This window comes from Erithacus rubecula (assembly GCF_903797595.1).
Source record: "Erithacus rubecula genome assembly, contig: scaffold_423_arrow_ctg1, whole genome shotgun sequence".
Lineage (NCBI taxonomy): Eukaryota > Metazoa > Chordata > Aves > Passeriformes > Muscicapidae > Erithacus > Erithacus rubecula.
This window is the reverse complement of record NW_027635915.1, coordinates 41,045-56,598: the sequence shown is the minus strand read 5'-3', so window position 1 is coordinate 56,598 and position 15,554 is coordinate 41,045. Positions and strand designations below refer to the sequence as shown.

General features: G+C 46.3%; 1 protein-coding gene across 1 annotated transcript; it reads left to right on the top strand.

The window, feature by feature from the left end:
* Nucleotides 1-9,410: 9,410 nt before the first annotated feature.
* On the top strand, nt 9,411-13,994 carry LOC306815360 (ketosamine-3-kinase-like; the record flags this gene model as incomplete). The annotated part of the gene is given in 5 exon segments (XM_079331935.1): nt 9,411-9,715; nt 10,480-10,632; nt 12,511-12,623; nt 12,626-12,658; nt 13,669-13,994. Coding segments are annotated over 5 exon segments (930 nt in total).
* Nucleotides 13,995-15,554: the final 1,560 nt, after the last annotated feature.

The window sequence follows — 15,554 nt, the reverse complement described above, 5'->3', positions numbered from 1 at the left end:
GCCTCAGGGGGGATTTCTGGCTGGGCTCTGCCCCAGCCCACAGAGGGAGCTCAGCCCTGGCTCTGGCACAGCCCTTGTGCCTGGGCCCTGCAAAGCCCAAAGGTCACCTGTGCCACCCTGGTGCCCATTCCTGGCTCTGGCACGGTCACTTCTGTGCTTGCTGCTGCCTCCAACACTGCACCCCCTCATCTACAGCCTGAGGGACCAGGAGCCTGAGGATGCCCAGAGGAGAGGGGCACTCTGTGCTTTCCAGAAACAATAAAGTGCCTGTTTGCTTCTGCAGAGCATTCAGAATGGAACTCATTACAGACTGTTCAGACTGCTATTTTCATTAAGAGATGCCATTAGTCACAGTATTGCTACATCACTATCTACAGTGCTTGTGTTCAGCAGAGACAGTAAGGAGCCATGACCACTGTGCATTGAGGTAAAATAAAGTCCTGATCTGCCTTGTGTGACCAAGATCCTTCCTCTGCCCTTCTGTATCTCTGCAGGGGCAGTGCCTGTGAGCAGAGGTGGTAGGAAGAGACTCCCAGCACAGCAGCACAGACAGGGACAATGGCCCTGGCTCTTCCCACATCTGCTCTTCCCAACTCCACCCTATCCTTGATATCCCTTCTGTGGCTGTGAGGCTGCAGTGCTCTGGCAGCTTGGTCACTGTCCTGCTGCGTGTCCCTGCTGTGAGCACAGGCAGGGACAGGCCATGGGCACTGCTGGGACACAGCTGGGCTCCAACACAGCAGTTCCATCAGCAAAGGCATTTCCTGAGGGCAGGGCAGGAAGGCTTTGCTCTCCTCCAGAGTCAGGAACAGGAACAGGCCCAAGGAACAGACTCTGAAGAGGCTCCTTGTGTTCCCTGTTCTCCCAGGGCTCTGTGGGATGAGATCAGGGTCCCAGTGTGGCCATCGAGGGACTCAGGTCTGGGTAGGGTTTGGCTTGTTCGTGGCCAGTGCCCATCAGATGGTGAATGGTGTGTGCTGAACCTTGCTGGGGCCCTGCAACTTGTCCCAGGGCTGATGGCAGGGCAATGTTTGTCTGCAGGGCCTTGGGAGCGTCCAGGAGAGCACAGGGGACCTGCAGGGACAGGGTGACCCGGGGAGCAGCAGGGAGTGGAGCTCACAGGCCTGCCCACATTGGGTCACCCTGAGATCAAGGACTGAATGTCTGCTGTGACCAGAAGAGCTCTGAGTCCCAGGGACACAGCAGGCACAGGGAGAGGAGTCTGGGCACTGAGTGCTCTGAGCCCCAGGGACACAGCAGGCACAGGGAAAGGAGTCTGGCACTGAGTGCTCTGAGCCTCAGGCACCTTTCCCAGGAGGATGCAGGGCAGCCCCAAGGCCATCTGGCAGCCCTGGAACAAGGCAGGCTCCTCTGAGCCCCTCCACAGCCCCAGCAGAGCCTGTGTGGGAGGGGGTCAGTGCAGGGAGCACCATCAGCTGCCTCTGTGTCCCAGGCTGAGCAGCAGAGCCCAGCAGAGGCAGCCCAGAGCCCCGGGCAGCACAGCCCCCGTGCTCTGCAGAGCAGCAGCCCCAGCTCGGGCTCTGGGAGCAGGGCAGGGGCTGCAGCAGTGGCTGCTCAGGCCAGCACAGACGTGTTCCCTTGGCACAGGCTCTGTGGCAGCTGGAATGTGCCAGCAGCAGAGCAGGAGCCCCTGGGATGCAGAGAAGCCCTGGAAAGAGGCTGCCCTGTCCCTGGGGCAGCAGCAGCTGCTGAGGAACCCTGGGGCCAACTCTGCTGCTGTGCTGGGCAGCGGGGCTGGCCCGGGGGCTGCAGGAAATGCCCAAGCTGAGGATCTGCTGAGCATTCCAGACACAGAGTGGCTGTCCCTGACCTGCACTGCCTCCAGTTGTTGCTGCAGAAGGTAACCATGACTATGTCACCTGCACTGTTGGGCTGGGGCAGGGACAGGGAGAGGAAAAGAAGGAACCCTAGGTAATGTAAGTCTCTGCAGTGTCAGAATGGTGCCCATGGTTCCATGGAGCCCCACAGTCTCACAATGGTCTCCTCGTCACACCAGGCCCCACAGTGTCACAAGGCATCTCTGGTTCTATGGGGCCCACAATATCTGCTTTGCCAATGGGCAAGGTCAGCACCGAAGACACGGACACCAACTTAAGGAACAGAGTAATTTATATATTGCAAAAGTACAAAGAATTAAAAAAAAAAAAGCTGGCTGGGCACAAGTGGGGCAACACAGCAAACAGGGAGCCTGCGAGTATCTTCCAGAGACTGCTCTGCCTGAACAGCTCAGCCAGCGGGAAGGAGCTGCTCCACACGGGAACCAGGAACAGAAGACACTCCTATTTTATGGCATGTTTTCTGTCTTAAAATAAAGAAAAAGAAAAAAAGAAAAGAAAAAACCTCTATAAAATGGGAAAGATAAAAAAAAACCCCAAGTTTCAGTGAAAAATATTCCGTAACTTTTAATTCAGTTTAATAACTGATCTTTCGCAGCAGAAAACTCAGTTATTTACTTTGTAAATGAGTTGATGGCATTGATCCATTTTACTGGCCTCAGTAACCTTTTTAAAAAAGATTTTGAGGTTTATTTCCAAAATAGTTATTTTAAATTGTGGTGGAATTGGAGTGAAGCAAGAAGAAATTGCTTTGTGCCCTGCCAGCTCCTGGCAAGACTGGCAATCTAAACTCTGTCACTGCCCAAATCCTTTAGGAGATTGTCCTGGTTTGAAAGGACAGGTGTCTGCCAGTAGGGGCAGAAGTTTCCCTTTTTGGAATAGAGACTTTGGTTCCACTCCCCTCCCCCAAGTATTACGATTGTTTGAATCAAGGACTCTGAGGCAGAGATAAGGGGGGGTGGGAATAACAGCTCTTTTACTAATATATCTAACTATACAAACAGAAAACAATAACAGTTAAAATTGCTAACAGAACGAAATAGATAACTCGGTGTCAGTCCCTTTAGATGCAAGCACGCTGTCTCTGTACTTAGTCCAGAGCCCGGATTTGCCAGAGGGCAGACGGGAACGGAGGGAGGGGGGAGGGGCAGCAGCGGCCACGCCGGTCTCGGGCGGGAACGGGCTCACCCTCACCGAGGGCGGCGGCTCCTCGCTCACCGTGTGTGTCCGGGGGATCAGCTGTGTCCGCAGAGGCAGGAGGCTGGAACGGGGCAGATGCAGGGCAGGTGATCGCAGAGGGTCTGGCTCTGCTGTGCTCGGCCGCGTGGCTGAACGATCCCAGGCGTCCTCCTCCCGGCTCGCCAGAAACGCGAGTGCCCTCCCGGAAGCCTCAGAGGCCCCTCCGGGGGCCGTCCCCACCCACCCCCTTTGTCTGGACCCATCAGGGACCCTGGGTGTAGCCCGGCCAGCTCCATTGGCATGATAATGGGAAAAATTCTTTCAATTGACACAGTAACAGAAAAGCACTCAACCCCCAACACCATGGGAGGTACTTTGTGTTGCAGGAGATTTGGGTTGGACTGCTACTAGTGAAAATTAAAGACACATTAAAAAACTTCACTGACAACTGTGTTCCATGGGAAAGACTACATAGCAAAAGAGACTCCTGTCCCTAAATGATTTTTAGAAGTAACAAACTGACTAAAAAATCCCATGTTTTGCCTCCCTGCACTGTCAGTGGGAAGGAAAAAAGGCTGGGCAGGTGGGGAGGGGAAAGGTGTTCTAAAGGCATCTTTTAATTCTCAGTATCCTCTTTTGATACTGCTAATAAATTTTTCTTTCTGCCTTTTAAAATTTTGAGCCTATTTTGCCCTTAAAGTGTTTTCTTCTAATCCTTATCTCACCTCATTAGCTTTTCAAAATTGTATTTCCCCCTGCTTTGTTCAATTATAACAGAGGAGAATGAGTGAATGAATTTTTTTGTGGGTGCAGTGAAGTGTGGCCAGCAAAAACCCCCAACACGAGTGCATGAACCCACAAAGTGCAGTGGAGAGAGCAGCTGGCTGAACTCTGGCTGTGAAATCTGGGAGGCTGCGTATTGTCCTAATGAAAATCCTGTGTGTGTGTCTGAGTAAAAGGCAGGACAGTTCACAAGAAACTCTTGACTAGATGCTTGAATCTGTCTACTTCTTTGGATTTACAGGCATCACTTTTCCTACTTCTTAATTTCATCATATCCAAGATTTAACTTTTCAGAGGGTGACCATATTTTCTTCTAGGTTGAGGATCAGGAATTGGTTTCAAACACAAAAAATACTCCACAAAATCCTGCTGAACACACTTCACCCTCCATTCAGAAAATGCAATGATTTCTTCAAAAGAAGGAAACTGAAAGCTCTAGCAGCCACCACCCACCAAAGAGTTTCCAAGCCATTTTAATTCTCTGCTTTCTGTGTCCTACTTCTTAGCAAATGTGGTTGCTCCAAGCACACTGGCACGGAGAGAGAACACACGCTCACAAGGAACAACAGAGCTTGGTGCTCCAGCCTGAAAATTGGAACTTGGAACCCACAAAACCCTGCTTTGAGGTGCAGCTGAGAGCAACCAGCGAATGCAGCCAGTGGTGACTGCTGGGGTCAGAGAATGGCCCAGAGGCTTCTGTCTCCCGGGAGAAGCCAAGGCAGGAGCGGGTTGAAAGGTGCTGCTGCTGCTCTGTGCTCAGAGCCCCGGCCGGACAGGGCACGGCGCCCACTGCGCTGTGGGGTCCTTCTGCTGCCACAGCTGGGCACACCTGGGGACAGGTTATGACCTCTTGTGGGAAAACCGAGGGGTTTGTGGGGGCTGTATTGCTCTGCACACACTCAAGCTACCTGCAGCACAGAGCTTTGGCAGCCAGAGGGGTAAACCAGAGCGAAAAGGCTGGAAAAATTTCATTGTGACCTTTCCTAACATTTCAACAGAAGTTACCAAAATTAAAGCTACCAAGCAGGACCCGATCCCCCCTCCTGCAGGAAGGCTCCACGCTGACTCCTGCCCAGGGCTGGTGCCCTTGTGCTGGCGTTCAGCTGATTGGGGACAGCAATGCTCCTGCTCTGGCCGGGCAGTGCCTGCAGCCCCTGGGGCCCTGCAGGGACACACCCAGCCCAGCCTGGTTACCTGGTACCTATGCCAAGCTTCAGGAAAATATTAGAGTGGAAAAATGTAACTATCATCATCATGATATTTTACTATGTTTACATGCTGATTAGGACTGCAGTTTGATATATTTGTAGTATTTTAAAACCTTTTAGTCTCTGAAATGCTGTCAAATGCTGTCAAATTTCCAATGGGAAATCTGAAAGTTTTAGTTTAGCTTATAAAGTGAAGTTACTGACATTAAATAATACGTAGTTTGTAGTGCAGTAGGACACATTGATAGTATGAGTGATTATGATTGCTTAGGCACAATTGGTTTGGGTGTGTACAGGAATGTGAATTTTGCAAGAAGAGATATCTTTTCCTAAGTTTTGTACAAGGTTAGAAAAACACTTCCTGTTTGAAGTAATGTGTTGCAAACATCTCTTTATCTAGCAGCCTGAGGAAGGTTCTTACTGTTGAGAATAGTACAGTTTTACATTTTAAGAAGGGAAAATTGTAGGCAAATGATGAACTTCAGAATTACTGCAGCAGCAAATTTAGTCCTTCAGAAAGCATTACAGATACGTATCTGACGTAATGCATCTTTTAACCAGGTTTATTTCATATATATCTTTTCTTCTTATTGTCCATTGAATATATCCACTACACATTGGAAAAATTTGTCACATGCTCAATCCAAAGTTGCAGCTTCGACCAGATTTTTTAACATTACTGAGACACAAGGTTTCCTGTGTAATGTAAAAAGTAGCTGAAGCCTTTGACTACGATTAACTTTGATATCATAACTTGGTTGAATGTCATTTTGTTCAGAGAGCTGTTAAATTGGTAAATGGTTAACTGGTTATTGAGTTAGTTAGATATGGAAATAACTGACTTGATGGCATGAAAGAAGTGTTTTTTTACAGATAATGGAGACTGGAGGGGTGTGTGAGAGTCCGTCTGAGCCTCTTGTCTGTTTCTGCCCAATGACCCTCACCTGAGGCCTGCGCTGGCCAGGGATGGGAGGAACGCCAAGTGACTGTTCTGCAGGTGATGCCTACCAGGGCTGGTTTCTCATGAAGAACAATGGACTGGTCAGTATGGGCTGCCCCGCGTGTGTTCATAACAACAAAGATGGTTAGGTGTTCCTTGAAGCGTCCTGTTTCCACCTGTTCCTCAGCATAATGAGCTCCACATAGAATAGTCCATAAATCTTCCCACCTTTTGGCCAGAAGCCACTCGCTTTGGGAAAGGACTATAAAAGTGACTTTCTCAGAGGAGACCCCTGAGATCTCCCCAGATGGCAACAGACATCTATTGGCTGGCTCCACGAGGATTCGTCTGCCTGTCTTGGTAGCTGTAATCCTGACCCCCCTTACTCTCTCTCTCTCTCTCTCTCTCTGTCCCACTATCGCATTTTGGTTGGCACTAAATAAAGTGCATTTCTGTAAAAGTAAACTAGTTTTGTCCCCTCCTTTGTCTTTTGTGCTCTGAGATCCATAAAAGAACCAGTCACGACTCCCGTTCGGGTTGGGCGAACCGTCACAGGGTGTAATCAAAGCCTCATTAGTAGAAACCAACTTGTACTATGCTTTCCTTTTAATTTGTTTTTCCATCCTGCCTGTGGTCAACAGGAAGGACAGTCTAGATAATCTTGTGTTTAGGACACAAATGCCATCCCTGCATTTTGGCATGAATGGAAGTGACGCCATTGACCAGAGACAGGCAGGAATTACCTTCTGCCAATTTCAGTAGTACTGTGAAAAATAAAATAGTTGGTAAATGAGTATAAACAGAAGGTTAGTTCATTTGCATAAAGCATGAATCATAGCACATTTAGAAAAACTTATTGACGGTTTATTTTCTCAGATAATATTGTTGTCGCCAATTACTGCTCCCATCACTTTTTCCCACTCTTGCTCCTCCACCCTCACGAATGCCACCATGGAAAGATGGAGTGGGACTTGTTCCTCAAAACACAAAATTAAAAGACTTGCAAATTCCTGAAAGCTTTGGGAGGAAACACAAGGAATGGCACTGCCAGGCAGAACTCTCTGTTGATCTTTGCTTTCATGGAATCGATGAATATTTTGGGTTGAAATATTCCATCCCCCTGCCACGGTTAGGGACAGCTTCCACTATCCCAGGTTGCTTCAAGCCCTGTCCAACCTGACCTTGGACACTTCCAGAGATGAGGCTGCTGCAGCTTCTCTGGGCACCCTCTGCCAGGGCCTCAGCACCCTCACAGGGAAGGATTTCCTGCCAATATCCAATTTAACCCTGCCCTCTTCCAGCCTGAAGACATCACCCTTGTCCACTCACTCCACATTTTGTCTGAAGTCTCTCTCTGGCTCTCTTGGAGTCTCTCTAGGCTCTGGAAGGGGCTCAAAGTTCTCCCTTCCCTCCTCCAGGCTGAGGCCCCCAGTTCTCATCGCCTGTCTCCATAGCAGAGGAGCTCCATCCTTGGGATCAGACTAATTAAAATAAATCTCAAGGCAGAAATCAAGTACTTGATAGTGATGAACCATCAGCCTTGCAGACAGATAAATTATGTTTAACATGACTCAGCAGCTGCAGAAGCTACAGAAAAATAATAAAAGCAAGTAAATTGATGTAACAAAACAAGCAAAACCAGACATAACAGAATGATGGCATCCTCAAATCAAGGACACTTAGCCAAAAACCAAGACCGGGAAAGATTATGAGGAACAAAAGAAGCCAAACTCATCAAACTTGGTAAAGTATAATTGTGGGAAAGGAAACTGTGACCATCAGCTTGTGACCAGGCCAAGAAACTCACCAACTCAACAGGTGGTTGAAGGGCTGGAGCACAAGTTCGATGAGAAGCAGCTGAGGGAGCTGGAGAAAAGGAGGCTCAGGGGAGTCCTTCTGGCTCTGCACAACTCCCTGACACGAGGGGACAGCCGGGGGACAGGGACAGGAGGAGAGCACACTGTCTTAAGCTGCACCAGCAGAGGTTTGGGTTGGAAGAAATTCTTCACAGAAAGGATGATTAGACACTGGAAGGAGCTGCCCAGGGAGGTGCTGGAGTTGCTGTCCCTGGAAGTTTTTAAGGAACACGACACACCAATGCCATGGTCTGGTTGACAAGGTGGTGTCTGGTCTGGACTTGAAGATCTCAAAGCTCTTCCCCAATTAGTCTGAGACATTTTCCTGCTGTATTCAACTTGGTGAGCAAAGAGAAGGGACAGACACCGATCTCTGCTCTGTGGTGTGCAGTGACAGGACTCAAGAGGATCTGAAATTGTGTCAGGGCAGGTTTAGACAGGATTTTAGGAAAAGCTTCTTCCCCTACAGGGTGTTCATGAATGGAACAGGCTCCCCGGGGAAGTGGTCACTGCACTGACCTGACAGAGCTCAAGGTGCACATTTGGACACGCTCTCAGGCACAGGCTGTGATTGTTGGAGTGTCCGGTGTAGGGGCAAGAATTGGACTCGACGAACCTTGCGGGTCCCTTCAAATCACAACGTTCTGTGATTCTGTAATTGATTCTGTCACGACCCCTATGGGAGCCCAGGGCTACCCCTGGCCTCCTTGGGGGTCTCAAAACCCCCCTGGCGAGGGTCTCAAAGACTCCTGAAGGAGACCCTGGTGTTTCAGGCGCTTAATTCTAACCCCTAGCAGAAATTGTCAGCACAAAGAGCATGGAAAGAAGGTCACAAAAATTAGTAAAGTATAAATTAGACTTTTAGAACGTAGATAAATATGTTTTTTTGGAATGTTTATGATAAGGGACACGTGGCAAAGACGGAGAATTTGGGGGGTGGACACCTTTTCCTCCTTCTTCTCCATGCCATCCATATTGGGTGACACGTTAGCCCTTTTAAATTGGATGGGGTCAGGGCTACACCATTTAATAAAATTGTACTGTATTGGGAAAATTTTGAAGACATGTAATGCATAGTACAAACTATATAAGATAAGGCCTGCCTTCACCAGGCAGATTCCACCCTGGATGCCCGGCTGAGCGGACCGCTGCTGGCCAAGTAAAAGGTCCCTGAGATAAGACATAACAAAGAATCCTTGGAACAAGAGAAAACCGGTTCCAGCAATCTCTCTTCGGCTGCTTCAGAGAGAACCAGAGTTTGAACCACTTCATGTCCCTCTGAGGTGATCTCGGGCCAAAGGAGAAACCTCAGACCGGGACAGACCCCAAGAACAAAACTGGACGCGAGCAAAATGGCGTGTGAGGAGCGAGAGCGCGTTTGGACAGCAGCGCCCGGGTCACCGGCCCGGCTCCAGCTGCCTCAGCCGCTTCGGCCGCCCTAAGCCGCCCTTTCCCCCTTCAGACTCCCTTTGCCCCCCTCAAACACCCTTTCTGTGCCCCAGCTGCTCCTTGCCCGCTCCTTCTCACCCCGCTTTTGCCCGCGCCGTTCATTCTTTTCCCGCCCGTGGCTCCCCTCACGGCGGCCGCCATGGAGGAGGCGCTGAGGCGGGCGCGCGGCACCGCGGTGCTGCGGCCGACGGGGCACTCGGGCGGCGGCGGCAACAGCCAGGGCCAGAGCTGCGGCACGGAGCGCGGCCGGCTGTTCGTGAGGAGAAACTGCGAGGGGCAGCTGTGCCGAGGTGCCGGGCTGGGGAGCAGCATCCCTGGCTTGTGGCGCTCCTGCTGCGGCAGCAGGAGCGGGGCTGTGACCGGGGCAGTCCCCTGTGCTGGGCGCTGCTGCGGCACCTCCAATCCCAGGGGCGGTTTTGGGCAGGACAAGAAACGCATTGAGCGGCTGGAGGAGGTCAAGAGAAGGGAATGGGGCTGGGGAAGGGTCCGGAGCACCAGGAGAGGCTGAAGGAGCTGAGAAAGGGGCTCAGCCTGGAGAAAACGAGGCTCAGGAGGGACCTTGTGGCCCTGACAACAGGGAGCAAGGCCAGACTGTGCTCCCAGGGAGCAAGCGAGAAGATGCAACCTCAAGTTGCGTCGGGAGGTTTAGATTGGATGGTGGAGAAAATTTCTTCACACACAGAGTGCCCAGGGCAGTGCTGGCTTAGTGGTTGGACTCAGGGATCTTACAGGGCTTTTTCATCTTTAACACTTTTATGGTTCTGTCCTTCTGGAGCTGCAAATTGAAGCTTGACTCTGTTACTTGGTCTGGAAAGTCATGGTGTCTGTGAATGTCAGCGACATTCTTCTAATCCCCAACTGATGATGTGTATTGTCCATGGCTTCCTAGACATTTGCTGTATTATTAGAATAATTAATAACTGTATTAATGTATTAATACATTTTGTGTGCATGCAGTTTGCACTCCTTCAACTGTAAACAGAGTTTCTAAATTACAGAGAATGCTGGAACACAAGTTGCTTCTCAATTTGGTTTACAAAGTGAAATTTCTGCAACTGTAAAATTATCAAGTCTTATGGTACAGTTCTGTCTGTATCTCGTGCATTAATAAATATTTGCTCCAAACTTTTTATTTCTTTTCTATTTTATTTTATTCTGCCTGTGATTGATGCTTACATTGACTAATGCTTTTCTGTAATATCTGCCAGGCCAGAGGAATGTTTTCTGGGAGAAATGGCAAGTTTGGAAGCTATCCTGAAAACACAGGCAGTAAGAGTGCATAAACCCATAAAGGTTGTAGAATTGCCTGGGGACAACACTGTGCTGGTGATGGAACATTTGAAAATGAAGAGCTTGAACAGGTAAAACAGTTACTTTTGTCTCCTTTGACCAGAAATTTTGGCTATTATGGCAATTAAATCACTTGATTTCATAGGAGAAAGTTGTTTACTTTTTTTGTAAGGGGACATGTGGGAAGGTATACAGCAGAGAATTTATCAAATACTTCATAATGCCTCACCTAGCAAACTGATAATACATCAAGAAGTTAGTCTGGGGTTTGGTTACTTTTGGCTTGGTTTATTTAGGTAATTAGTGGTTTTTACAATATGGTTCCTTTTTACAATAAGGAAAATCACCTGACCACCTGTTTTGTGTACTTGTCTTTGATATATGAACCAGTGCTCTAATGCTTGCCATGAGTACTCAGAGGAGCTTTTCCAAATGAATTAATCTTGATTTCAATATATTTTCAGCTCTTAACCTTCATTTTGATAGTTTCAAATTTTTGACCCTTCTCTGTGACTAGCACTTAATAAATATGGTGAAGAACCATTTGATTCCACTGGGGAGGTGATCATGAACCAATTTCTTACCTCACTTTCCGAACTTCTGTAGCTAGTTTAAAGTCTTGTCCCACATTCTGCTCATTGCTAGGGTTTCTGATTCATGAAGAGCTCTCAGTGGGTCCCAAGAGAAAGGGCAGAGATCTTGCTGGTTTGGATTTCAAGTGGTACCTTTGGAATGCAGATTCTGGGGGATAGCTATAATCCGTGTTAACAGGAGCAAAGTGGAGAATCTAATTTGCTTTAAACGATTGCCTTTAGAATAGAGACAGTAGAGAAAGGTCAAAAAAAGGAAAAGGAACATAATTTTGTTAACACTGAGGGGAACTGGCTGTAAGAATTGTTTGCAATTACTACAAGACTTCTCTGAACTTTGCAGAGGATCAGCTTTTATTAAAAATAGATAATAAAGTAGGCCTGCCCAACACCCACCTTGGAGGCCTTTTAGAGAAGGGCAACCAGAGATAGAAAGAAGAGGACCAGCCTTGTTTTCTATTGCTTTCTATTTTCCAAGGGCAGTTTGCCAGAGGGGAAAAAAAAGGCATAACATGTTCCACATCATGGACACTTACTGAAAATGCTTATGGAAGTGAAGCACACAGGAATTAGAACTGATAGTTTATCATTGTTAGTAAACTTATGATTTAACTTTCAATAGTGTTGTCAGAAACAACCCAGTAAGTACATTTTTTCTATATTAATATGCAGTCTTGATAGGAAGACAAAGTGTTTATAATACTGGAATACTTTGGGAAGTTCCTTTTGTTAGACATGGAGAACTTCTGCTTGCTTCATCAACGTTTTCAAGTAACTCCTGGAATATCAACTCCTGGATTCCTTCATGTGTCAGGATTGCTATCATTTTTTTGTTTCTTAGACATTGAGCACTGCTTGGAACTCAGCTAGCTGATCTTCACCTTCATAACCAGCAAATTAGAGAGAAGATGAAGGAAGAATGGAGCACAGTTGATACAGTACACAGTGTTTGCAAATTTAACCTAATATATAACCTAGTAAGAATCTACAAAATGATTAAAATAGCTTTTGCCACTTCAGAAGAGGTTCATCTTCTTCCACTCAAGATATCATGAGATTAGGTCTGGATTAAACACACAAGTGGGGAGTTCTTTTTGCTTTTGTTTGCTCTGTTTGGGTCTCTGTGAGCAAGACGCATATTCAGTTTGGGAGCCTGAACCACAATCTGTACAAGGACATGGTATCAGAAGAGATACAGTACCTCAAAATACAAAAATAAAGAGTATAACATGGCTGCTTTACACTGAGCTTTGAATTTTAATGCCAGCAGTAACAACTATTGTAACAAAAAGAACATTGAAGAGCAATTTGGTTTTTTTCTCATTGGAGGCAACATTGTACCTGTATATAATTTTTAAGGTTTATTTGCATTGTGGATGCTCAGTATTTTGTCCTTGGTGTTGAACTTTTTGTTTTAAAAGGTAAAGGAGAAGGGCAAGTGCAGCTCCAGTTTGTGGATTGGTTTGGCTTTCATATGTTACCTGCTGTGGTTATCTTCCACAAGTAGGTTTGTACTTCATCAGACTGATAGAATTTTAAGTTTACCTCATTTCTTCTTGGGTGACACAAAGGGTTGAAATTATCATCATGTAAATAAATGAATTTTTGTGGAGCCATGAGTAAGAAAAAGCATAGTTTGTCCTGCTAAGAAAAGTACTGCTTTGGACAGCACTTAAAGCTGCATTGGACACTGATGGCTCTTCAGTTTTGTTGGTTTTAAGAGAAAATTCTTTATTCCCCCAATTTAATGTTTTAAGATAACATTCAATTAAATGGCAGCTGCAGGTACAGGCAATTATCTCAGTTCTCATTACACTCACAGTTGGGTATCAGTTATCTAGATTTTATTTTATTAAAAGAGTATTGGTATTCGTTGGTTTGCACCAGTTTCTGTTGGTAAGAGACTCTAGGTTTTAGGCATTAAAATGCCCTTTATTCTAAGGTGTAATGGCTTTTGCCACAGCACCCTGTGCTAACATTCCAGAGTGAATTTCAATGTACCAGACAGCACTTTGCCTTACTGTTTGGGGAATCTTATAGATGGAGATCATATTTCCCAGTCCCTGGAACACTTCCATGATGAGAAATGTACACAAGCAGTACTGCTCTGCACATGGTTGATTTACTCTTTGCATCTGGTTAAATGACTGCAGTTTTTGGTCTTTGGGTACTTTCTCAAGGTTGCTGAGAGATGCCTGAGCCTCCTAATGATGAACTGGTGGTTGTTGTTGTTATTAAATCTGGTCAATATTACAGCACCAAATGCAGTTTTAAATTCTTTACTTCTTCCTAAAAGAGATTTGGGCAACTATTCTGCTGCTGGCTTTTATGAGCAACGGGAGTCCTGTGGACTCACTCAGCACCTCTGTTAACTTGATCCCATGTTGTTTGAAGTTACAGGTTTATTTAACTGAGTTTTTGAAAGTTTCAAGTATGCAGATAAACCTCTGCATTTTGAGGTGAATGATTGTAGTAATTCATGTCTTGCTTTTCTCTTCTGCAGCTGAAGATACCCAGTTTTTTCCTATGGTGTAGAAATAGTTCCTTCTCTCCTGCATGGGGATCTCTGGGGAGGAAATGTAGTTGAGTATGATTCTGGTCCAATTATCTTTGATCCAGCTTCTTTCTACGGCCATTCAGAGTACGAGCTTGCAATAGCTGAGATGTTTGGTGGCTTCAGTAGTTCTTTGTATTCTCCTTATCACAGTAAAATCTCCAGAGCCATAGGGTTTGAGAAATGCCTGAAGCTTTACCAGCTGTTCCACTACATGAACCACTGGAACCATTTTGGTTCAGGGTACAGAGGGTCTTCTACAAACATGATGAGAAACCCTGTAAAGTAAGTTGCAGTTTAAGTCAAATAGTTCCTGTGCTGTTTGGGAAATCCCAGACTTGCTGGTGCAGCTTAAGCTGTAGTGATATTAAAAAACCTGTGAGATCTTTGACCTTCTTGCTCAGCTGAAGACCTTAGAATCAGTGAGTCCTACTGTGTACAAAGTGTAGCTTAGCTATCCCTTTTTAGGATAATTGGGAATAGCTTTATCATGGAAATATCTGCAAGAGTTTATTGATTTGCACAGTGAATAAACATCTCAGCATCCCAAAAGTGCTTGAGATTATGCAGAGGAACAAAAATAAACTGAAGAGATGTCTAAAAAAGTTGTTCTTTGTGTTTGCTGTGCCTTCCCCACTCTTTCTCATCTGGTTGTGAGCATGAGAGTAATGTTAACAACATGGTTTGAAAGCCAACAGGAAAAGAATGTCATGGAAACTGTGAGAAGGGATTTGGACTTACTATTTATTATCACAGAGTCCCAGAATGGGTGAGGTTGGAAGGGATCACTGGATGTCATGAAGTCCAACCTCCTTGCTTTAAGTAGAGTCTCTTAGAGCACATTACTCAGGGTTGTGTCCAGAGGCTTTTAAAGATGTCCAATGCATTGCTAATGGGATTCTTTTGGATGGAGACTGTCTTATAAAGTGTTGTGAAATTTTGGTGCCTCCTGGCGTGTTTGTAGGCTGTTCTGTGCTTTCTGGTCAGAAGAGAACTAGTTCTCATAGTGTGCATACTTAGAGAACTCTCCAGGTAAGACACTTTGCATGAACATATCTTGTATGCATATTGAGGTGTATTCTCTCACCACTGCAAATAGAAGATGCTTTTTGACTGTTGTCGCTGCCACACAGAAATGCTATCTGGTTGTGCTGCAGTCTTCACAGATATTTCCTGTATCTTTAGAGTACAAATGCCATAAGGTAGCATTTTATTTCAGTCATTGTGGAGAAATACTAAAAGACAAGTCTGAGCAAGCAGAATTGTCTGTGGTGCCAGTAGTTCAGCAGAAGCAAACTGCAGCTCCAGGAGCAGGGACACTGAGGGAGCTCGGTGTGCAGCCCTGAGAGAGGCAGGAAACAAATGATGGGGTGGCATGGACATGTTGTGGCCATGCTGTGTTTAAAGCAATGCAGCCACTGGCAGCTAAGCCAAGTCACCAAGAGCTGAATTTTGTTTCATTGGCTTGAAGATACATAAAACTCTTCACACCTGTTAATTGAGGTAAAACCTGTGCATGCTTCACACATGTGTGAACTAAAGTCACTCAATCTCCATGTAATCATGAAATGACATCAGCTGGAACTTTGTCTTTTCCCCATCCCCAACGAAAACTATATATACAACATAGAGGAGGAGCGTGTCAGAGGAGACTTGCCTTGTATATCCTGGCATGGCTGATGGGCTGTACCCCGCTCCTTCTCCTTCACCAGGGGTGCCTGTCAGGTCACATTTATTCCAAGGGAATTCTACTGCTTGTGCTTTCTCCTATCAGAGTATTTACCAACAATAGTTTATGACCCTTATCCTGTCACATTATTCAGTAAACCATACTGTTTGTATCTCTGAA